At 32.5% G+C, this 25169-nt stretch overlaps 3 protein-coding genes across 10 annotated transcripts; all 3 read left to right on the top strand.

Annotated features, from left to right (window-relative positions):
- Window positions 1-4904: 4904 nt before the first annotated feature.
- On the top strand, window positions 4905-8812 carry LOC112741356 (farnesyl pyrophosphate synthase 1). Of its 3 annotated transcripts, XM_025790304.3 has the most exons (12): window positions 4905-5290; window positions 6115-6139; window positions 6293-6408; window positions 6514-6600; window positions 6690-6806; window positions 6888-6976; window positions 7327-7378; window positions 7693-7788; window positions 7885-7929; window positions 8001-8090; window positions 8167-8238; window positions 8509-8812. In XM_025790304.3, exons 1-12 carry the CDS (start codon window positions 5180-5182, stop codon window positions 8635-8637), a joined length of 1029 nt encoding a protein of 342 aa, XP_025646089.1. In that variant the 5' UTR covers window positions 4905-5179; the 3' UTR covers window positions 8638-8812. The 3 variants fall into 3 exon arrangements, with proteins under 3 accessions (XP_025646089.1, XP_072069791.1, XP_025646090.1); XM_072213690.1 differs by lacking the exon at window positions 6115-6139 and having other exon boundaries at window positions 4916-5290; window positions 6269-6408; XM_025790305.3 differs by lacking the exon at window positions 6115-6139 and having other exon boundaries at window positions 4956-5290.
- Window positions 8813-10786: 1974 nt separating this feature from the next.
- LOC112741355 (C2 and GRAM domain-containing protein At1g03370) lies at window positions 10787-16597 on the top strand. The gene is made up of 9 exons (XM_025790303.2): window positions 10787-11889; window positions 12354-13595; window positions 13773-13955; window positions 14083-14366; window positions 14461-14577; window positions 14681-14943; window positions 15162-15330; window positions 15470-15742; window positions 15858-16597. Exons 1-9 carry the CDS (start codon window positions 11541-11543, stop codon window positions 16047-16049), a joined length of 3072 nt encoding a protein of 1023 aa, XP_025646088.1. The 5' UTR covers window positions 10787-11540; the 3' UTR covers window positions 16050-16597.
- Window positions 16598-19853: 3256 nt separating this feature from the next.
- On the top strand, window positions 19854-22499 carry LOC112741353 (protein phosphatase 1 regulatory inhibitor subunit PPP1R8 homolog). Of its 6 annotated transcripts, none has more exons than XM_025790300.3 (3): window positions 19854-20014; window positions 20336-20997; window positions 21396-22499. In XM_025790300.3, exons 2-3 carry the CDS (start codon window positions 20504-20506, stop codon window positions 22219-22221), a joined length of 1320 nt encoding a protein of 439 aa, XP_025646085.1. In that variant the 5' UTR covers window positions 19854-20014; window positions 20336-20503; the 3' UTR covers window positions 22222-22499. The 6 variants fall into 6 exon arrangements, with proteins under 6 accessions (XP_025646085.1, XP_025646084.1, XP_025646083.1 ...); XM_025790299.3 differs by having other exon boundaries at window positions 19854-20199; XM_025790298.3 differs by having other exon boundaries at window positions 19854-20199; window positions 20329-20997.
- Window positions 22500-25169: the final 2670 nt, after the last annotated feature.

Genomic DNA, 25169 nt, shown 5'->3' with positions numbered 1-25169 from the left:
CATATTATTAGTATATATAATAAGCAATAGTAAATTTTCTTTCATATTTATCATTTAAAAAATTTATAATTTTGACATAGTCTTTATTCTATTTTTTTTTTCCATACCTAATGACTATTGACTACGATCATATCAATAGTATCACCTATAGTAGATTATACAAAGAGAAAGTATGGAAAATAAAGACAAGAATTATAAGGCTATAGAAAATCCCATCCAAGTTTGACAAGAATAAGACGGCTTACATAGAAATAGTTTTAATAGATGATAAGATTAGTTGATTTATTTACTAAATTTTTTTAAGTAATGCTAAGTTTAATTTATAAATAGAGTTTAATTTCGATGCACTGACAGTGTAAAGCATTTTACACAATCGTGCAATCACATCCGTTCTTTTGGATGACCATTCACGCGGTCAATGTGAAAGGTATTTATTTTTATTGATGTGTCATTACGTAATTGGATGCATGTGTAAAACTACTTTACACTGTCAGTGCATCAAAATTAAATTCTTATAAACATTTGTAGTTCATATTTTAAGTTAATTTTATAAGTACACCATTTCACAAGTCAAAGACAATTCTTTTTAATAGCTTTGTAAATGCTAATAGCTTTTATATTTAATTTATTTTGCAGTACAATAAAATTCATGGTTCAATCAAGAATTATTTGACAAAAATATTTGAGAATGAATTGGTAGAAAGGAAGGTCTATGTTTTCTCAAATTTTGAGATTGAGAAATCAAGCAGAATATATCTTCTGACTATACACATGTGCAGAATATCTTTTGAGAAGGAGTGTACATACGGTCGAATGGTCGATGATCGTAAAATTCCGGATAATCATTTTAATTTACTTGTCCATGCTGATATATTGAAACAAACAAATGAACGATTCTACTTATTTGGTACGTAATTAATTTATATTAACCCACACAAAATTATTTTTCTTTTGATTTTAAGTTTTGCCAACAAATTGTGTAATAGCATCATTTTATCGATAACAAAAATTTTAACAGTTTATTTTTGAAAATATTTGAAATTGTATTGTGACTTTTTTTGAAAGGTATATCCTTTTATTAATATACTGTTGTTAGTTTTATCGTTTAACATAAAATAAATCACTAAATTCTCTTTATTTTATACACGTACGAAGTTATAATTTCTTATATTATTCACTCATTTGTCTTTAATTTGGTACTTTTAATTCAATTTTTTTTGTTCAATTGGATGTTATTGGACTCTTGACTGAAAAAGAAAAACTTATATCATAGTAAAAAATAAAGAGAAATGACTAGTACATTATATTTTATTTTCATGATTTCAGTATGTAAAATTTTAATATTTTAATATAAACATTTATTTTGGTAATAATTATGTGTTGTGGTGCAAAATTTTTTTTCTTTATGTATTACTATTTACTCTTTTAATTTTCGCTTTCATTTAAAAATGAGAAAAAAAAATAAGATATACACTATGAGATCAATTTACGATCCAATTATTTGATCATCTATCTGATCACCTAGCAACTGAATACATAATTTATTTTCTAATTTATAAAATTTAACAAAGGCATTAGTAAACATATTTACTTTCACATTTATTTATATATTTTTTTTATTTATGTTATATTTGTAATTATATTATATCTATTTTTATTAATATATTTTCTTAAAAAATACCATTAGTGTTAGCATATGGTGTATTAAATAAATTAAATAATAGAAATACGTAACTATTTTCTTTTTCAGTCAAAATTCAGTAAAATACTGTAATTTAGACTTGTAATATTAATATATTAATAATAAAGTAGAGAAAAAAATATAATATTATATTAATTTTTTTTTTAAATCATAACTGTAATTATGATTGAAATCATAATTTAAATATTTTAAACGGAATAATTTTATTTAAAAAATTTATAATTTAAACATAATTTTTATACACTTAATAGTTACATTTGAGTTAATATATTTAATATTATATTTAAAAAAATACGAACAATGCACATCATATTATTTATTTATTAATTAAATTATTATAATTTAAATTAATTTTAATAGAATCATTTAAAATTATAATTATAATTTTATTACGTGCATAATATGGCTTATTATTTATTACAATTGTTGAAAAAAAAAAAAACCGAGAAAATTCCTTCCCACTTACTACTGCTAGGCTCTCAAATTCCATATATATGAATTGAAAAAATGAAAAGAGCATGTTTAAGAATGCTTTCTTTTATTATTTATCAAATGCTTTATCTTTACTGAAGAAAATTTGTTAAACATACCAAAAAATTAAAAATTTTCAGCAAGTTTTTGATCAAGTGCATTTTCTTACTTTTGTGTCAAAAGTGTAATTCTCCACCTTCCCTTCAAGTATTTGGTATTTTGTACTTGAGGGGTTGGCATGACCAAGATGTAATGGATGCAAAACAAAGTAGAATAGCTCTACATAAAAGCAATATTTAAAAAAGCGTGCCACGTGAACCATACGGAACATAAATTAATCCTAGCTTTGATTTGATGATAGATAGGTTAAGCATTCGCACTTGTAAACAGTACACCATGACCACACGATTCATCATCCCGCCCACTGATCTGTCAACTAATAGTGCTTTGGGATTAATCTGAACCACTCGTTTATTTGGAAATAAAAATATGAGATCCAACACCCAAAATGTTAGGAAGTACCTAATAAAAAACAATCTGATTCTCATTCCTCGTGGAATGCAAGCTGCAACAAACGAGGGCATCGTGGGAGAATCTTCGTCCTCTTCCCATAATCCAATCAGATACTACTAACACGAGGAACTAACCTTCCAATAGCAGATTAACACGTGTCACCTCACTTCACTTCATCCTCTCCCTTCTAGATTTTACACCTATTTTCGTAAAATGAGACACTCTATTATACATATTAAAATTGTATAGGAAGAGAAAATAAATTCTTTTTATATTTATTTTTTATTATTTTATTGTTATTTAAAGTGTGTATCCTATTTTTTTCAATCTCTTTTTCATCTCATAAAAAGAAAAATATGTAAACTTATATCTTTACTATATAATTTACCTCATAAAATAAATAAATTATAGTAAAAATTCAGGTAAATTTAATTTTACTTAAAATTAATAATTAAAAATTGTTAAATAATTTAATTGATTTGATTAAATTTTTATTTAATAATTTTTAATTATCAATTTTATATAAAATTAATTACACCTTAATTTTTCTCTAAATTAATTTATACCTAGTTTCATAATTATACTACTTAGAAATTGAGCAAATGAGTTATAGCTCAAATGGCATAGTCTCTCCATATTCAATTAAGAGGTTGCGGGTTCGAACCTTCTATCTTTGATAAAAAAAAAAATACTACTTAAAAATTGTATTCAAACCCTAATATCTCAAAATTATTTTTAAGTTAAAGTATCCAAATATTAGTCACTTAATCAATTATTTTTAAAAACGATTATATAAATAAAAATTATTAACATAAGTTTAATTTTTCAGCATTCCAAACACACTTTCAAGTTTCTATAAATTATGAATTAGTTTTTCAAAAGCCTTTTTGTCTAAACAATTTTTTTTATCATTACCTTACTAACCTTGTAATTTGTAGTGAATATTATCACCGATGCCTTCCATTAACGAGAAGAGCAAAAATCAAAATAATTTTGAAAATGGTTAAGACTTAAGATGCTAGATAATACATGGATCCTTTAAAAGAAATTAAGAAAGGTCTAACAATTAAATCTTAAAAATGGAAAACAAAAATGTTGTGTACATACCTTTATATTTCACTTGAATTGGGTTAGATAAATAAGATTCCTCATACGTCATAATAGAGTTACAAATTAGTAGATAATCATTGGCCGGTAAATTAGGGCTAGTTTTCGTTAAAAAAATAAAAAAGAAAACCAAAAAATATTATTGGTAATTAAATTGAGGGGTAAACCACGAAAATACATTTGAAGTATTTTGTTGTTAATAAAAATGCTTTTGCATTTTATTCTCAACAAAAATATATTTAAATAATTTAAAAATATGATAAAAATATTCTATCATAATGAGAAGTCTATTCCTTTTTTTTTCACATGTTGGCATTTTTAGGTTTTTAAATAATTTAAAAATATTTTACTGATAATAAAATTTAAAAAAAATTCTTAGAGATAAATAATTTTTAGTATTTTTGGTCATTATTTAGTTAATGCAAATATTAAATTATTTTTAACAAATAAATTTTATTAAATTATATGTGTAAATTTTAAAAAATTTGAGTGTAAACTATATTGATTTATGTGTATAAACTCTTAGGTAGTATTTGGTAGAGAGACATAGACAGAAAGACTGAGACTGAGAGGCAAAGACTAAGAGACAGAAATTGAAACAAGAATGAAATTCTAATTTAATTTACACAAAAGGTAAAATTGAAATTAATTAATTGAAATAAGGGTATTTTAGGTATAAAATATTATTAAAGTTTTACTCTTTATCTCTAAAAAATTTAGTCCCCTGTGTTCCTATTTTTTTGAGGTACTGAAATACTAAAAATTTTGGAGACAGAGACAAAAATTTTAGTATTAATCATTGAATCAACAAATATGATACTAAATCTCAATCTCTCAGTCTCTGTTTCAATACTTCAAAATAAATATTATTTTAATAAATATATCTATAAATTATATATTTTTTGTGTATAAAATATTTATAAATATGTATGTAAATTTTTAGTAACTAAATACTGATAAAAAATAATAATATTTAGTGATAATGCAGTAAATTTACCTAATTGGAGTGTAGTTTTGGTTGAGTGTTGTGCTTGTACCCTAAATTGAGAGAAAAAGGAAAATAAAAAAAGAGAGAGATGGCAAAAATGGTAAATTATATGGAAAGTGCGGAGGATTTCAAAAAAAGAAGGTAAGGAGATGATAAATGCGGTAACAAAGCGTGTGTTGTGTTGAGAGGCAGAGGTCCCTTCATCACTCTCACGAAGCTCTCTGTACTTCCACCACGCTTTTCGTTCCTCTTCTTCTTCTCTTCCCTCCCCCTTCTCTCTCTCTCTCTCTCTCTCTTCCTATATTTATAAATCAATTGCAATCGCAAATTTCACTTCTTATTATTTATAAACTCAAAAGCGCTACCTTTTTTTATTTTTATCCATTCTTTCTTCTCCAATGGCGGATCTCAAGTCAACATTCCTCAATGTCTACTCCGTTCTCAAATCCGAGCTCCTCAACGACCCCGCTTTCGAGTTCTCCGATGATGCTCGCCAATGGATCGACCGGGTAATCATTCCCCTTCTTCTCAATAAACTTGTGCCTTTCATTCATCTCTTTATTGCATTTGTTTTGTTGACGCGGGATCTTCAATCTTAATAGCGTGATTCAAATTGGGGGCAAAAATTCGTTCTTTTTGTGGGAGTGAAATGAATGTGGAGTTTAATTGCATAATTAGAATGTACGGCGCGCATTAGATTTAACTCAATGTTAACACGATTGTACTATACCGTACTATGGTTGAGATTATTGATGAGTTCCATTAATATGATTGCTGTCGTAGTTGTAGTGACCCCACTAGCAATATAGCTAAATGAGATTGTTGGTTGAATTTACCTAAATGAGATATGGTTTGGTTGCCTGAACATTTATATTTTATTTGCTAAGATCGTGTTTAATTTGAAGAATTCTACTTAAAATTGATATTTAATTGTTCAAGGATTTATATAGAGTCTTCATAATTTAAGCATCACTTGAACATTCTGTTAAAGCCTTAGAGGAGGGAATCCTGTATGATGCAAATCTGCATGGCAAAAACTTATTCCAACAATGCGGTGCGGTCTTTTACAAATTGTGACATGGTCAGAGAATGGCTTTATTTCTTGTGGGAACTTTGAATGGGTTCTATTACTCTGATGGCACTGTTATGATTTTTCATGAGTTACTAATTGTAGTTCTCCCTTAGTCCAACCATATTTGCGTCGTGTATGCCAAGGTTCTAAGTGTGCATGTTTGCATAGATGATCTTTTCTACTTTTCGTTATTGTTTCTTTGAAATATGGATGCATGTTCTGATCAGTTACTTAGTGTTTTGTGCTCTTAACTTATTGCAGATGCTAGACTACAATGTGCCTGGAGGTGGGACTTGAGAATCTCATTTAAGTTTATTCTGAGCAAATTTTCAGTTTATTGTAACTGTTCCCCTCTAGGAAAGGAAAGGGGTGTACAGGAAACATTTCGAAAGAGATAAGCGTCATTGAATTAAAGATGGATTATAAATTTACATTGCAGGGAAGCTGAACCGTGGATTGTCCGTTATTGACAGCTACAAATTGTTAAAAGAAGGGGAGGCGCTAACTGATGATGAAATTTTCCTTGCTAGTGCTCTTGGTTGGTGTATTGAATGGGTATGGCAATCTGGAACTTTTACTTTTGTAGTTTAACCATTACAGCCGAATTTTTCTGTGATGTATTTAAGGAAACTTACTATTTTCTGCCAATGAATGTTGCAGCTTCAGGCATATTTTCTAGTTCTTGACGACATTATGGACAACTCTCACACACGGCGTGGTCAGCCATGCTGGTTCAGAGTGCCCAAGGTTTGAAACCAAGTAAACATGTGTTATCATGATATCTTTTTTATCCTGTTGTGATAAAGCAAATGACCTCTTGTTACTTTGTGGTGAAGGTTGGACTGATTGCAGCAAATGATGGAGTTCTACTACGAAATCATATTCCACGTATTCTTAAGAATCACTTCAAGGGAAAGCCATATTACGTTGATCTTCTTGATCTGTTTAATGAGGTTGTACAGATACCAAAGTTTGGATGATGTGAGTACCCTCTTGATATGTGCTAAAACTTGCTTATCTTGACTTTATGTTAGGTTGAGTTTCAAACTGCTTCAGGACAGATGATTGATCTGATCACTACACTTGAAGGAGAAAAAGACCTATCCAAATACACATTAACGCTGTGAGTCCCCAGAAACTAAGAAAATGGTGTGGTAAAAATTATTATTCATGAACCTCTTTTCCAACAAACATATGATACAGGGTTATATGTGACTATAATAACTGTGAAGCAGTAGAAATTCTTTCTTCTGTATTACAAACATCATATCCTTTCTTTATAGAATAAAATGATGGATACCTTGTGATTTTGCTTCACAGCAAATGTTTGTGTGAGTGCTGCTTGAGATCTTCAAAAGACCTTAGCCAAATTCTTTTGCCGGGCATATCCCTTCCATATGTTATATTTATGCTTACATGTTTTGGCAGTTTCAAAATCAATACTAATATCTAATAGATTAACATCTTTTGCAGTCATCGTCGTATTGTTCAGTACAAGACTGCCTATTATTCGTTTTACCTTCCGGTAAGTATTATATCTTGATACATTTTTATCTTTCCTCCACAATTTAGATTTCTTACTTGCCCTTTTTCTGTAAGATACCAAGGACAATTGATTGTTCTCACCATATATTTCACTGCTAGAACTTATATTTTCTGATTGTTCATGAAAAAGCAGACATAACATCCCTAATTTCTGTTCAGTTTGAACTTTGAAATCACTTCTTTTATCTTTTCTTTTCCTTTCATGCAATGTATGGCAATCTTTCACTTAAAGCATTTGTTATACTTAAATATAGGTCTGTTATTTAGCTTTTCATATTTGTCTTTCTTACACAGGTTGCATGCGCATTGCTCATGGCGGGTGAAAATTTGGATAACCATGTTGATGTAAAGAACATTCTTGTTGAGATGGGAACATACTTTCAAGTACAGGTAATACTTTTTAGCATGACTCTGCACTGTTGAGTCTTGAAGTTTCTTTTAAAAGCTGCATTGTACCTATCTTCTTTCTTTCCCTTCTTTTTTCAGGATGATTATTTGGATTGCTTTGGTGATCCCGAAACAATTGGGAAGGTAAGCATACTAAATAATTGATGCTGGAAATATAATCTTCTGAACCTCATTCTAGTTATCTTTGGAATCAGATTGGTACTGATATTGAAGATTTCAAGTGCTCTTGGTTGGTTGTGAAAGCATTGGAACTTAGCAATGAACAACAAAAGAGAATTTTACATGTGAGTCTTTCTGCCTTCCTTTCTCTTTCCCGTGATTAAACTGGGAAAATTACTCATTTGTTTTCATGGTTTATAGGAACATTATGGGAAGCCTGATCCAGCAAATGTGGCTAAAGTGAAGGCCCTGTATAACGAGCTAAATCTTAAGGTTTGAACCTCATTTACAGCTAGCTTTCATTATCAATTCATAGTCAACAAAAAATGGGGTTCAATTTCAGTTTAAGAGTAACATCCAATTAGGTGCTACCTCGTAGATAAAAGTAATTTCTTTGAAGTCAATGAGTGTGGAAATTAACTGCTTTATTCGACGTGGTAGAAACCGATTGGATAACAGTGTAAAACTTTTTATCATTGACCATGCATCGAAATCAAACTCATTATTTATTTACATATAATGGACATGAACAATCAACAATAGGGTGTATTTGAGGAGTATGAGAGCCAGAGCTATGAGAAGATTGTAAATTCCATTGAAGCTCATCCTAGCAAAGCAGTGCAAGCTGTGCTCAAGTCTTTTTTGGCTAAAATTTACAAGAGGCAGAAGTAGGGACCCCCCCCCCCCCCCCTTTTTTTCTCTCTTTTCAAATATCAAACTTGTATTTTTTCCTTCTTTTTTTTTTTTTTGTTTATTTCTACCCCATTTGGTTGCTAAGTGTTGTATTTTATCTTGTAAGCCTTTTGATATTCTCGTTTGTTTAGAAATAAACATTCCCTTAATTTTATTTGGTAGTTATTAATTTATCACATCATCATCATTCATTTCTACTATCTTCTTTGTTGTTCACTCAGAGTGGAATAACTTGGTTCAATCTAAGATAAGATTAGTTCTAGAAATCAAGTGAATTCTAAAGGATCGGTAGCTCTAAGAAAAATACAAAGTAAAAACAGAAAATAAATTTTTATCATATTTAGTAAATCAAATGCGTCCTAAATAAAATTTATAAATAAACATTGAAGTCTGAAGAACGCGTCAAGCAAGATTGAAGCTTGCGATTTCAATCAACGCTGACTCCATAAAAGTGTCACATGCAACGCAATTCCATTCATGAAATGAAAAGTGTTATAAGAATAGTAAGAATTGTGCTGTTTGTATATTATAATTCACATTTAGATTAGATATATAGGACTTCTCTTACGTAATATGCCATATACAAACGTGTTTGGGTGTAATAATAATATAACATATATTTAAAGTATTCCATTCTATACCATCCATGTGGATTAAAAAAAACACAGAAATATCTTCCAGACACAAAATTATTCAAACATCAATAATCTTGTTTTTTTTTTTTTTTTTTGGTTTTTTATGATATCTCCTAACTTGATAGGTCAAAAACTAATCCGCCACGGTATTAATCTCCATTTAAGGATTTGTTGCTGGTTAATGGATTGCTGCATGCACAAGGCAGAATTCGAATTACTACTTGTTTAAGCGAACTAATGAGCTAATCACTAAATTAACCCAACTTGGTTATATTTTTATTTGTCTTATGTGAAATTTTTTTAGTAAATAAAAATTAAAATCTAATTTATTTTATCATAAAAGTTTTAGTATTATGTTATAAATTATAAATAAAAATGAGTTAAAATATATTTTTAAAATACATATTAAAAAGACTAAAATTAATAACTTAAAAATATTTTTTATGTATTTAGTTCTTTAAAAGTTTATTAAAACTATAAAAAAATATTTTTTTAATAATTTTTTTCTTTTAATTTTTTTAATTAACAGAGCACATTTTAACCAATAAATTATAACTTAAATGACATAGTCTCCCCATACTTACTTAAAAAGTCGCGAATTCAAGTATCTTTGATTACAAAAAAAAAAAAAAAAACAGACCACATCTTAACCCAAACATTCAAGGGCATGGTTGGGGTAGGTGCCCCTCATTTTGGACCCATTAACTGCATTTGACATTGGATACGCATAACTCAAATGTCATGTCCATTTTTCAGCACGTAACAGAAAAGGGAAAGCCTTCATTCATTGGCACTTAATTTTGTATTATTTTTATAGGCTTTAGCAACTTAGTCTCTTAATTATTAAAGAGACCCCAGAAGGTGTGGTATTGGTATCCATGTCTTTTTTAAAGAAATGGTCTTCTTAATAAAATGACAACTATGTAATGTATTATTTCATATTAAATGTTTGATTTACTTTGATTTCAACATAAATTAAGCATAGTCATCATTAAAAATGTAGTACATGAAAAAGAAAAAAAAAAGATGGATGGTGGTTGTGAATTGTGACGGTTGCCAAAAAATTCCCAAGAAAATGGGCACAAGAAACAAATATTGGTATTATATCATAAAGAAAATTCAGTCATATTACACTTGTATATAAAAAATATTATTTTAATTATTAATATAATATAAAATTTATATATATATATATATATATATATATATATATATATATATATATATATATGGTGCTAGTTATTAAATCAGTTACTAATATAAAGTTTATATTAAAACTTATATATATAACTGATTTAATAATTAATTGTTTGTATATACGTCATATTTTTATATTTCTTAAAAGAATATATCTAAAAATATATCATAAGTCATAACCTTAATGAATTTAAAGTGTGGATTCCCTTAAATTAATAAAAGAAATGGTGGTTGTGATTTCTTTCAGTTTGTAAGGTCAAGTACTCAAGTAGTCCAAACCCTTTACGCGCAGTGTCAATAACAATTAACAAGTTTAATTAATTAATTAATTAATTAATTAATATGGGACAAATTTATAAAAATTAAAGAAACGAAAGCGAAAAAAGGGTACAAAATTTTATGACAAAGTGCATTTACTTTTCTAAGTTACAAGTTTTGATTTTGCAAATCCTTCTTCACTTTCCATTCAATTTCGTTCTTTTTAATTTTATCCTTGAAAAACCCATTTTTCTTTCTTCTGTTTTCTACTATCATTCAATCATTCAGTTAATTGGGGTCTGCTACAGGTTCAATCATTGTCTCTCTAATTATCCGCTCTTAAAAAAAAATCTTCTTTTTCATTTCTTTTTCCCTTCAATTTCTGCTTCCCAGACTTGTTGACAATCTTTTTCTTCTTCTTTCACGTTTTTTTCTTTCTTCAAGTTTCAACCATTCATCATGCTGAGTTTGCAATTCAGAATGAAATTGAAATAGTTTTTTTTTTTTTTTTTTTCCTTTTTCTCTGATTCATAGGTTAGTTTTTCTTTTGCTGTTCACTGAATTTGACTTGTGTTGATCAATTTCAATTTGGGATTTTTTATGTTCTAATAATTTTTTTCTTTTCACTTCCATTAGTTCATTCCACTCAAATCTTCAGTACATTTTTCTTCTCCTTGTGCTTACGCTGCATTACCCTTTTGGAAGATCTTTCTGGGGTGCTCTGTAATTGAAAAAAGTTCACATTTTTAGTTCTCAAGATTCAGGTACCCTTTTGAGTTTTTTGGCTGCTCAATGAAGCTTGTGGTTCGTGTGATTGAGGCAAAGAACTTGCCACCGACGGATCCTAACGGGTTGAGTGACCCATACGTGAGGTTGCAGTTGGGGAAGCAGAGGCACAAGACCAAGGTGATCAAGAAATGCTTGAATCCAAGGTGGGATGAAGAATTTAGCTTTAGGGTTGATGACCTCAATGAAGAGCTTGTGATCTCTGTCATGGATGAAGACAAGTTCTTCAATGATGACTTTGTTGGTCAGCTCAAGGTTCCAATGTCACTTGTCTTTGAAGAGGAGATCAAGTCCCTTGGCACTGCTTGGTACTCTTTGCAACCAAAGACCAAGAAGATCAAGAACAAAGAAGCTGGTGTGTAATGCTTGCTAAACTCTATTTTTATTGTAGTTTGTGTAATAGTTTAGTAACTTACTTTCCCTAGTGATTATGCGGCTAAGTCCCCTTCCTCATTGTTGTGATATTGATTTTGAAGTTAATTTATAGTATGTGAGTGAGTTGGTGGAAATTGCATCATGACTAATTCGACATTTAGAAACTGTAAAAGAGTTGTGTTTCTGTGGTTGTCTCCATTGTCTTAGTTTTTAGGTGGACATAAAATTGCGAAAATTTTTGTCCCAGGATAAGATGCTTTTGTGTTGTTCTTATTTTCCATAGAGGTTTGTGTTTTCTATTGTCGATATATTTCTGTCTCGAAACAGTTACTGAACTTGGCCATACGATCTTGCCTCTCAATGGGCCATTTGTTCAAGTTTTTTAGGAAAACAATGTGCTAACTACCTATGATTTTGTGCCATTTATATCATTTTTCTTGCTAGGTGAGATTCGTTTGAGTATATATTTTCAACAGAAGAATGCAGCTGTGGATTCATATGGTAATGGTGATCAATTATCACATCCAAGAAAGTCGGCCGATGGAGCCACTGATTCACCTTCAAGGTCTTCTGCTGCCTCAAGCTCGTCTTCTCCTTCAAGGGAAGAAACTACGTCTTCTAAGGAAGAGAAGTCTAGTGCACAGAAAACACTCACAGGAAGAATTGCTCAAATTTTTAATAAAGGTTCTTCTGATATGCCTTCAACCCCATCCCGCAGAAGCATTGACTCAGAGCAATTCGAAATCATTAAAGAAGAAGTCAGTGAGATCAAGACTGAAGATGCGTCGTCTAATGAAACATTTGAAGAAGCTATGAGTAAAATTCAATCTGCAGATCAAGAAAGTGAAATTCCTAGCAATTTTTCAGGAGGGTTGCTTGTTGATCAACATTATATGACTGCACCCAAAGACTTGAACACATTGCTGTTTTCGACTGATTCAAATTTTCTCAAGTCATTGGCAGAGGTACAGGGTTCTACAGAACTTCAAGTAGGACCTTGGAAGTTTGAGAATGGTGGGGATTGCTTGAAAAGATTAGTTAGTTACACCAAGGCTCCCAGCAAATTAATTAAGGCTGTCAAAGCCTTTGAGGAACACACGTACTTAAAAGCCGATGGGAAGAACTTTGCTGTTTTGGCCAGTGTCAGTACTCCCGAAGTCATGTATGGGAGCACCTTTAAGGTAGAGCTACTCTATTTGATCACTCCTGGACCAGAGTTGCCGTCGGGAGAGCAGTGTTCCCATCTCGTCATATCGTGGCGAATGAATTTCTTGCAAAGTACCATGATGAAAGGAATGATAGAAAATGGGGCTAGGCAGGGTATGAAGGAAAGCTTTGATCAATATGCGACTTTGTTATCTCAAATGGTTAAACCTGTTGATATGAAGGACCTTAGTTCGAGTAAGGAACAAGCTCTAGCATCATTACAAGCGGAGACGCAGTCAGATTGGAAGCTGGCAGTGCAGTATTTTGCTAACTTCATAGTGCTGTCGACAGTGCTCATGGGGTTATATGTCCTTGTCCACATTTGGCTGTCTGCACCGAGTACAATTCAAGGGCTTGAGTTTGTTGGTCTTGACTTGCCAGATTCAGTTGGTGAATTGGTTGTTTGTGCAGTCCTTGTTCTTCAATGTGAACGCATGCTGGGTTTAATCTCACGCTTTATTCAGGCCAGAGCACAAAAGGGTAATCTCATAAAGAAAAGATTGATATGCTTCTCATGTAGTCAATTTTGCTATCCACAGAGTTACTTAATGATGAGACCATTTGCTTGTTTTCCTAATGTTTTTGGATATTTTTTGCATATTTGGTGTTGATACATCTGTGCTTATATAGACTTATTTTTTGGCTTTAAAATATTAGGTAGTGATCATGGCATAAAAGCACAAGGAGATGGATGGCTGCTAACTGTTGCCTTGATTGAAGGAAGCAATTTAGCTTCTGTTGATTCCAGTGCCTTCTCCGATCCATATGTTGTTTTCACTTGCAATGGGAAAACAAGAACGAGCTCAATCAAGTTCCAGAAATCCAATCCTTTATGGAATGGTGAATATCATCATGGCATCGTTTATCATTTTCTGTGCTAATGAATGAAATTGAAATCTCGGCAGAAATTATTGTCTGACTAGTCAGTTTTTTAATGTTTGGAACATTGTTTATCTAATCTATGCAGAAATATTTGAATTCGATGCTATGGATGATCCTCCTTCTGTGCTGGATGTGGAGGTTTATGATTTCGATGGACCCTTCGATGAAGCTGTATCGCTAGGACATGCTGAAATCAATTTTCTTAAAGCAAACATCTCAGATCTTGCTGACATATGGGTTCCACTTGAAGGAAAGTTGGCTCTGGCATGTCAATCGAAGTTGCACTTAAGAATTTACTTGGACAACACTAGAGGAGCCAATGTTGCGAAAGACTACCTAAGTAAAATGGAGAAAGAAGTGGGCAAGAAGGTAAGTTAAGACTTTCATTTTGTCGTTTTTGTATTGTACTCGTGTTTTGTCACACTTCTTTCTGGCTTATTTGTTCTAAATTGAAAATGTGCAGATTAATTTGCGGTCTCCTCAGACAAATTCAGCCTTTCAGAAACTCTTTGGGCTTCCGCCAGAGGAATTTCTCATCAATGACTTTACCTGTCATTTAAAAAGAAAAATGCCACTTCAGGTGTGATTTTTCTGTTCAATTTCATGTTAATTTTTTTATTGTGGTAGTAGATGGCACAGGATTGTTTAATATTACCTCATCATGTTATCGATGTTTATTGTAGGGTCGCCTATTCCTTTCAGCAAGAATAATTGGATTCCATGCCAATTTGTTTGGAAACAAGACAAAGTTCTTTTTTCTTTGGGAGGATATTGAAGACATTCAGGTCATCCCCGCGACATTTTCATCAATGGGGAGTCCGGTCGTTGTCATAACTCTTCGACCGGGTAGAGGTATGGATGCAAGGCATGGTGCCAGGACACAAGATGAACAAGGCCGGCTGAAGTTCCATTTCCAGTCCTTTGTGTCTTTCAATGTTGCACACAGGTAGACAATGGAAATATCAGGCAATGTCTCCTTTCGTTTAATTTGATCCTCATTTAGAATCAAATGTAGTTGCTTCTCAACTGCCACTATTCTCAATACTGATTTTCTTGGTCATGTAACATCTAAAAAATGTGTATCCATATGGTATGGGATGATATGATAACTGCATTCAAAAAGATTTCCTGTGTTACTATTAAATTATTTTGCCTCTGATGTAGGACTATCATGGCTCTGTGTAAAGCCAGATCCCTCAGTCCTGAACAGAAAGTTCAGCTAGTTGAAGAAGAATCCGAAACCAAAACCCTTGCTAGTGAAGAAAGCGGAACATTCCTTGGCATGCATGATGTTAGCATGTCTGAGATTCATTCTTGCACTTTTCCAATTCCTGTAACCCCCCTCTCTTTGTCTAAGATATGCATTTCTATTGATTTGTCATTGATTCTGAATTCAGATTTTTGTGCAAACTTGGAACAATTTACCTGTTTGATTATTGTGTTTCATTTCTTCCCCCCTTCAATTGATTCAGGCCAGTTTTTTCATGGAGATATTTAGTGGCCGTGAGTTGGACCGTCGGGTCATGGAAAAATCTGGTTGCCTAAACTATTCCTATACCCCTTGGGTATCCGAGGACAACGAAGTCTTTGAAAGGGCAATATATTACAAATTTGAGAAGCGTGTTTCGCGTTATAAAGGTGAAGTGACAAGCACTCAGCAGAGATCTCCCCTTCCAGATGGAAAGGGTTGGCTTGTGGAAGAGGTTATGAACTTTCATGGAATTCCACTTGGTGACTATTTTAGTGTGAGTATTTGTTTCTCGGCTTTCGGTGCCTAGTTGCTATATCTTTGTTTTCTGTGACTTACCTGTTTTCGTCTCCGGAAAACACTGAATTGCAATGTATACTAATATTCTGCAGGTGCACCTTCGATACCAAGTCGAGGATTTACCGGCAAAAGCAAAGGGATGTAAAGTTGTTGTAGCCTATGGAGTTGAATGGCTGAAAAGCACTAAGCATCAGAAAAGAATCGCAAAGAACATTGTACAAAATCTGCAGGAACGTTTAAATTTGATGTCCACCGTAGCCGAGAGGGAGCTTGTATCGAAATAACAAACGAGTCTCTGAACAAGCAAGCATGGGAGGTAGCTGTTATTCCCGCGTCGAAAAATAATTTTTCACAATTCATCAATTCATGAACTTGGAGCAGAATTTATATGATGGATCATATCATAAAGGGTTCATGTGATTTGTGCATTCTGGGTTCTTAACTGCATTGAATATCAGTGAAACTAACCCTGATAGTGGAGGAATCTGTGGAGATTGATGTTACTTGTCTTTAGGAAGTTTTGAATCAGAGATATGATGATGCTGAGATTTGAGATGCTCTTCCATACAGATTTTCTGATTGGTTCTCCCATTGTAAATGACTAGTTTTGACTATTTAGAATTTAGATGATTTAATTGATAGCAGAATACATAGGTTACAATTTACATATATAGCAATTGTTGTAACCATTGTTGTAACCATTGTTTTAGGCCTCAGAACACCATGATATGAAGGCACATATCCTATAGCAGCTATAGTCAGTTTCTCTCATATATTGATTTGTTAAACACATTCATAATGAGATTACTTTTTAGACATTGATTTTTTATAATCTGGTATAACATTCTTCTTTAATTTTGGGTTTGAATCTAAAAAACTAATTACTCAAAGTTTGGATTAAAAAGGGATAGAACTAATTTAATTTTCATATAATCAATCTTGTATTATTACATCAACAAAATTAATTAATTTTAAATGTTATTAAAAAATTATTTAAATATATAAATTTAGTTGGATGATCATATAAATTTTTTTATACTTTAATGTATTACAATCCAAAAAGTTTAAACATAAAAATAAAATAAAATTATATGTTTAAAATGTTATGTGTATACTGTACATTAAAATTTAATTATTAAAATTTAATTACTAAATTAATTATTATATATTTATGTATAAATATATATATAATTTATTTTTAAAGTATATTTATATTCTAATATATAATATATACAAATATCTAATTTAGTAGTTAATTTTTATCAGTACAACTAGGATAGTTGTCTTTTCTTTTTTAAAATCAGATAATTTCATTCATGAAATGAAATAAACATATAGATGTTCATATATGGGACAAATAAAAGAAATGGAGGACTCCCAACGCTTTACAATAGAGGTAACATCATATAATAATCTAATAAGAGAAATAAAAAGTAAAATGCTCATCAATTAGGAAACGAGAATTTGTTGAAATTCTTTCTACAACTTCAAAATCAACGCCATTATTTCTTCCATACTAGTTGATATATTATCAAAGATGAACCTGTTCCTAGCCTTCCATAAGGACCAGCTCAAAATCACCATCATCATTCTCTGAAAGGAGTTATTGGGTTGGGTACGCAAGATCCCATTTTCAAGTTCCACTTAACATAGAAATCAGAGTCTTCGGTGTCCCTTCTAATAGCTGGTAAGCCCATTTTTGACCAAATTTTCTTTGATTTTACACAATGAATGGAAGATGCAATGATTGATTGTTTCTGGAAATTGTAGGCATCTTCAGTAGGGAGATTGAATCGATGGGATGCGATGATGAAGCATTTGTAGCACTAGAAGCTTTTTATGGAAACCCCTCCAGAGAAAAATCTTCATCTTCGTTGGGATTTTCAACTTCCACAATTCTCGCCACAAATTTCGTTGTCTCATAATCTCTGGGGAAAATTCAATGGGAGGATGCGAGAACCCATAAGCCACACGGTACCCAATACTCACTTCATACAAACTACTTTTATTAAGGGCCCAATAAATTTTATCTTCTCCATCCCCAATTGTTGTTGCTAGCATATGTTGACTAGTGCCCTCAGAAAAAATACTTTTAATTAGAGTTTGATTTCACTTACCATTAGAAAGTATTAAGTCTTTGACCATCAATAGTGGTTGATTTTGTAGTTTGGAAGTTTCATATGAAGAAACAACATAAGAATGTGGAGGAGCAAGCCAAGCATCACTAAAGATTCGGATATTGGACCCATCACCAACTCGCCAAACCAGCCCCTTTTCGACAACCTTACGCCCTTTCAATATGCTATGCCACCCCCACGAAGGTACTGTTCCAATCTCTGCATTCATTATAGAACTGTATCGAAAATATTTACCTTTGAGGAGTCTAGATAGGAGTGATTGTGGTTGAGAGGCAACCTTCCAACATTGTTTTGCAAATAGTGCCAAATTTTGAACCCCTAGGTCCTTAAAACCTAGTGCATCTTCCAGTTTCGGTATTGTCATAGTATCCCAACTAACCCATGCCATTTTTTGTTCTGTACCTTTTTGACCCCACCAAAGTTTGGAGAGTATGTTGTGAATCTCCTTAATTAAAGTATCAAGAAGACGAAAACATGATAATGGATAAATTGGGATAGCCTCCCCAATAGTTTTGATTAGAACATGTCTGCCTGCAGAGGAAATACGTTTTCTTTTTCACCCTTGAATTCGCTTCCTCACCTTGTCCTTGATTTCTCCGAATGTGGCCTTTTTTTTTTATTTTTGGACTGTAGATGGAAAACCCAAATATTTATTCTGTGCAGCAATATGAACAATTTTCGATTTCCGAGCCAGTAGTAATGGAGCAGCGAGAGGAGTATTATTGCTAAAGAATAGAGTTGATTTATGCAAATTAACTTTTTGGCCATTGAACCCCTTGTATGACTGAAGAAGACTGAGAATATTTTCACAACTATTTTTTGACGCTTTGCAAAAAAGGATTGAGTCATCTGCAAACAATAAATGATTAACAGTAGGACATCTTCGGTTGATCTGAATATCTTTAATGAGACCGTTTTGCTCTGCCTTGTTTAGCAAAAAGGATAATCCTTCTGCACAGAAAAGAAAAAGGTAGAGAGATAGAGGGTCTCTTTGACGGATGCCTCTATTTGGTTTAAAAAACCAAAAGGTTGACCTTCAATAACGACAGAGTAAGAAACTGTAGTTACCACCTCCTGTATCCAACCAATCCACCTAGATTCAAATTCCAATTTCTCCAAAATAAACCAAAGAAAATGCCACTCAACATGATCATAGGCTTTACTCATATCCAATTTAACAGTAATTTTACTCGATAGGCCTCTCTTCTTTATCTTTAGATAGTGCATACATTTATGAGCGACTAGGACATTGTTTGAAATCAATCTACTCTTAATGAATGTACTTTGATTAGGACTGATCGGCGAAGTCATAAATTTCTGTAACCGATGGACTAGTACTTTAGAAATAATCTTATACACAACTGAGAAAAGGTTGATGGCTCTAACCTGTGCCATATCCTTTGCATCAGGAATCTTAGGAATGAGACAGATTTGTGTATTGTTGAAGCTCTTTAGTAGTCTATCACTGACAAAGAAACTGCGGACAGCTTTAAAAATATCCTTCCCTACTAAATTCTAGTAGAATTGAAAGAATTTAGCCGTAAATCTATCATCACCAGGAGTGCTTTGGGGGTGAACACTAAAGACCGCACGTTTTACCTCATCAAAACTGACCGGTTTAGTTAATTTTCTGTTCATAATTGCTGAAACTTTGGTTTCAAAATCTTCGATTACATGTGTCGAATTAACTTTGGTTAATCGATACGAAGATATTCTTAAAGTATGTTTCAATTACTTGTACAATTTCCTAGTTAAAATGAACAAGATTCTAGTGTTTAAGTAAAAATAAATAAATACAATAAACATTTTGTGAGATGAGAAATCACTAAGCTTTGATTATTCTATTAGGATAAGATTGTCATGGGCAAGATGGTCAAGGCGTGTAGATATATAGGGATAAATAAGTAATAATCCATTCATGAATAAAAACATGAAAAGTTGTAAATAAATAATTACATTAATATTTAATTGAGAAAATTAAAAATTTTCAGCGCATCGCACTCGCGCACACACACAGTCACACACACTCTCTTTTCACTTCTCAAAGACGCAGCGTTCTAAAACCCTAATCGGTTCGATTCTCTAACTTCCGATTTCCTCAATCAATCAATGTATGAAACAATCGTCTCTCTTCATTTTCCCTCCGGAGTGCGATTATCACTTTGAAATTAGAATCCCTTTAGCTTCTCAATTGTTACGATTACATAATCATTATTCCCGCGCTAGATTCATCCCCAATTTAACTGCATGATTCTGCTGCTATATCCTTAGCCTAGGATGAAATGATTATGGTTTTGTATGTCTGATTACCTAATTTCCTTCTGATTATCATATGCAATTATTTTCAACAATTTCCTATGTTGTCATATTTATTCTGCCTTTTACCTAATCTCATATTCTCTGATTTTTTTTTTCTTTCTTTAAGTTTTTAGGGTTTGTGTCTGAAAATAGAGAGCTTTTGTGGCATGGTGGTTCAGTGGAGCTAAATGGTTTTGTTACATTGCTAGTTTTGATGAATGTTATGGCGGCATTGTGATGCAACTTATGTTGTGAGCTCATAGTGCGGGAGAGCTCATCAACAAAGTTTAATTGAAGAGAGGATGTATGGAAGAGCATCATCAGGTCTTGATAGGTTTAAGAAAGCTCAGACTTTGGAACCATTCTCTGTTTCTGCGACTTCAAGAAATGGTGGCGGTGGCGGTGGCAGCCAATCCTCAAGTAAAGTAGTTGGCAATCATGCCTCTGCTTGGACTCAACAGAATCAAAATTCTGTCCACCAATCCCAACAGCATCAGCAGCAACATGCCTCTCAGAAAGGTGTGGGAGTGGAGGCAGCCCCCTTGTTAGGGCAGACTCAGCAGTCAACTCAGGTTGGAGGAGGGCAGTCGACGTGGCAGCCACCGGATTGGGCGATTGAGCCGCGAGCAGGGGTTTTCTACCTGGAAGTTTTGAAGGATGGCCAGGTGCTCGACCGGATTAATCTGGATCGACGGAGGCATATTTTCGGGAGGCAAATCCAGACTTGTGATTTTGTGCTTGATCATCAGTCCGTCTCACGTCAGCATGCTGCCGTTATTCCTCACAAAAATGGGAGGTTAGCATATTACTCTCATCTTTAATATTCTATAATGGATTTACTGCTTCTGTGTAATTATCACTGCTGTTTCTTGTATGTTTTCTGGGTAATTCACGTCATGAACATGGAATTTCTGTTAATGATCCGTTTCATGGATTAAATATATTTCAGGAGCCACTTAACTCGATGCTTTTTAGACATGAAACTAAATATTTCTCGTGTAATTTAGGATTTAATGATTCGGTGAAAAGGGGTTTCTGAATGGGCAGAAAACTGTGTCCTGGAGAGGGCACAGACGGTGAAATGGATGTGTTTAGTTACCACCATTTAGGGTTTTAATCAACTCTGTTGAGCTTGAAGATCCTTTGTCAAATGAGTTGCTATTGCCATTGACACAACCTCTTTTTCTGTTACAGTGTATATGTAATTGATTTAGGATCTGCACATGGTACATTCGTTGCAAATGAGCGATTGACTAAGGATTCACCGGTTGAGCTTGAAGTTGGGCAATCATTGCGGTTTGCTGCATCGACAAGAACGTACATATTGAGAAAGAACGAAGCAGCGCTTTTCCCTCGTCCTCCACCACCAACAGAGATCAATTTCCCCCCACCTCCTGACCCATCGGATGAAGAAGCTGTTGTTGCTTATAATACACTTCTAAATCGTTACGGTATCAACAAGTCTGATCTAGTGTCCAAATCAGGTGAGTCTGGTGGCTCAGCAAGTAGCCAAAGTAAGCATTACCCGTCAGAAAGAGCTGCAAAGAGAATTAGGAAGACAAGAGTTGCCTTCAGGGATCAAGTTGGGGGAGAGTTAGTTGAGGTGGTTGGAATTTCGGATGGCGCAGACGTAGAAACAGAACCTGGCCCTGTTGGTGTTAAAGAAGGAAGTCTTGTGGGTAAATATGAATCTCTTGTACAGATTACTGTAATACCAAAGGGAAAAGAGCAGTCCTCTGCCAAGGAGGCTGATTCATCCCAGAAAGGCGTGACTGATAGATTACAAGAAGTGTTAAAGAAGGTGAAAGCCCCACAAAAAACTGGTATTTATGATGACCTTTATGGCGAATCCTTATCTGTGAAGGTTGGATCTTCATGGGCATATTCACCTGCAAGTTCCGGCGAAAGAGCTAATCCTGCTAAAGAGGATGGGGAAGGCAATGCATTGAGTGGAAAATCAGAAAGTAATCCAAGCAGTGTTGATGGAGATGATGATGATGATGATGATTTGTTTGGGTGACTATTGAACCTCTGCAGTCAGAACATGGAACAGAATTGTCATAGGTTTGTTTGAGTTTGACTTTGACATAAGCATGCAAAATTGCAAATATTGTTCTTTTGTCATGTGTAGTTACTGTTCCAGTGTATCCATAATTAATGTTTTTCCACTGCAAGCTTCACTAACTAGTAACTATATTACAGGTTCATGGTTGAATGTTATGTTATCCTTGTGTGCAGCCTCACATTTTGAACCATTGTGCAAATAATAAATTCTTTTACCAGTTTAATTATTATCAATTCGGTTCTTAAAATATTATTAACATTACTCAAACAACTTTATCTAATTAACATCAAGAAGTATAATGCTAATGTTGATGTTGTGTAGTGCAATTTAGGTTTTCTTGACCACATAGTACCAAATACTCATGAGAAATTATCAAAATCAATACATGACAATTGACATGATTCTATACGTGCAGGCCTACTTCCTTTTTTTTTGGTCAGGAAAGGCCTACTTCCTTAAATGTCAAGTATTAGATACTCTTACTTCACCCAAAAAGAAAAAAAAATGAGACACCATTATGTTACTGGTGAGATATTTCAATTTTACAATAAAATCACGCCTATATTTAATCAGTTTCAAAGATCGGCAATAATTTATGTATATTATATTCATTGCTTAATTGGTAGCTATATGCCTATATTAGTATAATTATAATATTTATACACAAAAAATCAGTTACTAAATCGATTAATTTACTTGTATACATAAAATCAGTCACTTGTTTTCATAACCTTGAATTGTAAAAAACCATAAGTGTTTATGAAGACAAAAGATATGTGTTTTAATAATAGATAGTAAGTTCGGATTAATAGATTATAGTTCTGTAAACAGAATTAAAAGCTTAAGGAGAAATCAAAAGGTAAAGTACAAGAAGAGTTCCCATCTAAATTAAAGTGGGTAAATCTTTTCCTATATTTCTTTATAAATTTTCTTGTAGAACTAACTTTTTTAAATACGATGGCAATTATTACTTAAGAAATTTCGTAAAACCTTTTTTTCACTTTTAAATCTTCATTTTGAATTAAGAATGATTGAAATGTGTTAAAAGTTGCAAAAAAAAAAAAAAACTAATTTACAAAACTACCCTTGTTGCTATTAATATTTACTTTTTAAAATTAATTTATCAATGTATTCTCTTTAATTCGCTTTTTAAGAGATATAATGAAAAAAAAAAGAATTATTATATTAGTGTTTTTTTTTTTTTGTGTCCAATGATTACATTAGTTTACTAACTAGATAATTATTTATGAAAAAGAATTAAATTGTAAAGGCTTACAATTAATTAAAAAGGGAGAAAATATTCTAAAAGTAAAGTTTGAACTTCAACTATTGTCATAAAAGCTTGACTTGCTTACCACTCCTGAAAACAATTAATTAATATTTCTTTTTTGAAAGGTATTAATTACTTATTAATAATACATAATCCTAGATTTTCCTCGCATAATCTTTTTTTTAAGCGCATGAATTAAAGTTATGCATGCACTATAAAGAATTGTTGGTACTATTTGTTATAATAATGATTGGCATCTTCATCAAATGGAGGCACTTGGTCGGTTCAAAGATTAGTATGGCCACTGCCATGATTATTATCAACGATATCTGATTAAGAAACTTTAATGAAATTGATGATCATGTTATTGAGATCATCATGCCCATCATCAACACTTGCTCATAACATCATTTGATTGGACTTGGACCCAAGCCAAAATAATAATAAAGAATTTTCCCTCTAGCTCTAAATATGGAGAGATTAGTTGGTTGAGATTTGATTCACTATACTTAAAATTTAATTTTTTGTTGCCCACGGTATTCCTCAACCCGATAGGTCAATGACTAATTCGTCGCGGATCTGAGCTCCATTTAAGGATCTGCCGCTGGCCAATAAGTTGCTGCATGCACAATGTGGGATTCACTTAAAATTTAATTTTGATATACATATAAACTGGTTTTACAGTTGGGCTACACGTCCATGTAATTTTCCATCTAAGTCCATCAAAACTGACCCAATACAAAAAAAATCCAATACCATTAAATGAGCGTGTATTACATGCACCCCAAACCCCCGAAACGTTAACATTCATTCGCGTCTTCATTATGAAACAATATTCCTTCTTCAACCTTGAAACTGCTACTGAGAATTTCGAATCTCTCTCAAAATCTCTCAAACTTCACTCATGTTCTCCGCCGAAACTGGTTTTACTGAAGAATCGCGAGAAGATTTCGAAAGAAAGAAGGAAAAACAAACGAAAACAAGAACAGAGACTGCGAAAGATATGATAAAAACTACTGTTTATTTAAAATCTCGCAATCTCGTGTTTCTCCTAGTTGCATTTTAGGTTTACTGGATTGAGTTGCTTCGTTTAGTAGATCGACTTATTCTGATTCTATTTTTTTTTTGCGTAACTAGGGCATAAGAATGGAAATGTGTTCTTATTTTCTTTCAGTTCAGTGGAGTTGGTCATTTTGATTCACTTGATTGTTAGTGTGTTCAGTTGAGTTCTTTTGCATGCAAAAATGCTTTTCTTGCTGATTGAATGTTTATCACGTTTTATTCAAAACATGATTGGAGTTCTGTTCAGTGGAGTTTGTCATTTTGATTCATTTTATTGTTAAGTGTTCAGTTGAGTCCTTTTGCATGTAAAAATATTTTTCTTGATGATTGAATATTTATCACATTTTATTTAGAACATGAATGGTATTCGGTTCAGTGGAGTTGGTCATTTTGATTCACTTGATTGTTAGTGTGTTCAGTTGAGTTCTTTGGCATGCAGAAATATATTTCTTGCTGATTGAATGTTTATCACGTTTTATTCAAAGCATAAATGGTGTTCGGTTAAGTGGAGTTGGCCATTTTGATTCACTTGATTAAAATATGCATGTTTGTGCTTGTCGGTGTATTGAGT

Source organism: Arachis hypogaea, chromosome 14 (genome assembly GCF_003086295.3).
Source record: "Arachis hypogaea cultivar Tifrunner chromosome 14, arahy.Tifrunner.gnm2.J5K5, whole genome shotgun sequence".
Taxonomy (NCBI): Eukaryota; Viridiplantae; Streptophyta; class Magnoliopsida; order Fabales; family Fabaceae; genus Arachis; species Arachis hypogaea.
This window is presented reverse-complemented; position numbering and strand designations above follow the sequence as displayed.

Coding starts and splice junctions, on each gene's coding strand:
- LOC112741356 (XM_025790304.3), top strand. CDS start 5,180: ATGGCGGATCTCAAGTCAACATTCCTCAATGTCTACTCCGTTCTCAAA. Junction 7,789..7,884: donor GAACATACTTTCAAGTACAG/GTAATACTTTTT, acceptor TTCTTTTTTCAG/GATGATTATTTGGATTGCTT. Junction 8,091..8,166: donor AACAAAAGAGAATTTTACAT/GTGAGTCTTTCT, acceptor CATGGTTTATAG/GAACATTATGGGAAGCCTGA.
- LOC112741355 (XM_025790303.2), top strand. CDS start 11,541: ATGAAGCTTGTGGTTCGTGTGATTGAGGCAAAGAACTTGCCACCGACG. Junction 13,596..13,772: donor TCAGGCCAGAGCACAAAAGG/GTAATCTCATAA, acceptor TTAAAATATTAG/GTAGTGATCATGGCATAAAA. Junction 15,331..15,469: donor CTTGCACTTTTCCAATTCCT/GTAACCCCCCTC, acceptor CAATTGATTCAG/GCCAGTTTTTTCATGGAGAT.
- LOC112741353 (XM_025790300.3), top strand. CDS start 20,504: ATGTATGGAAGAGCATCATCAGGTCTTGATAGGTTTAAGAAAGCTCAG. Junction 20,998..21,395: donor ATTCCTCACAAAAATGGGAG/GTTAGCATATTA, acceptor TTTCTGTTACAG/TGTATATGTAATTGATTTAG.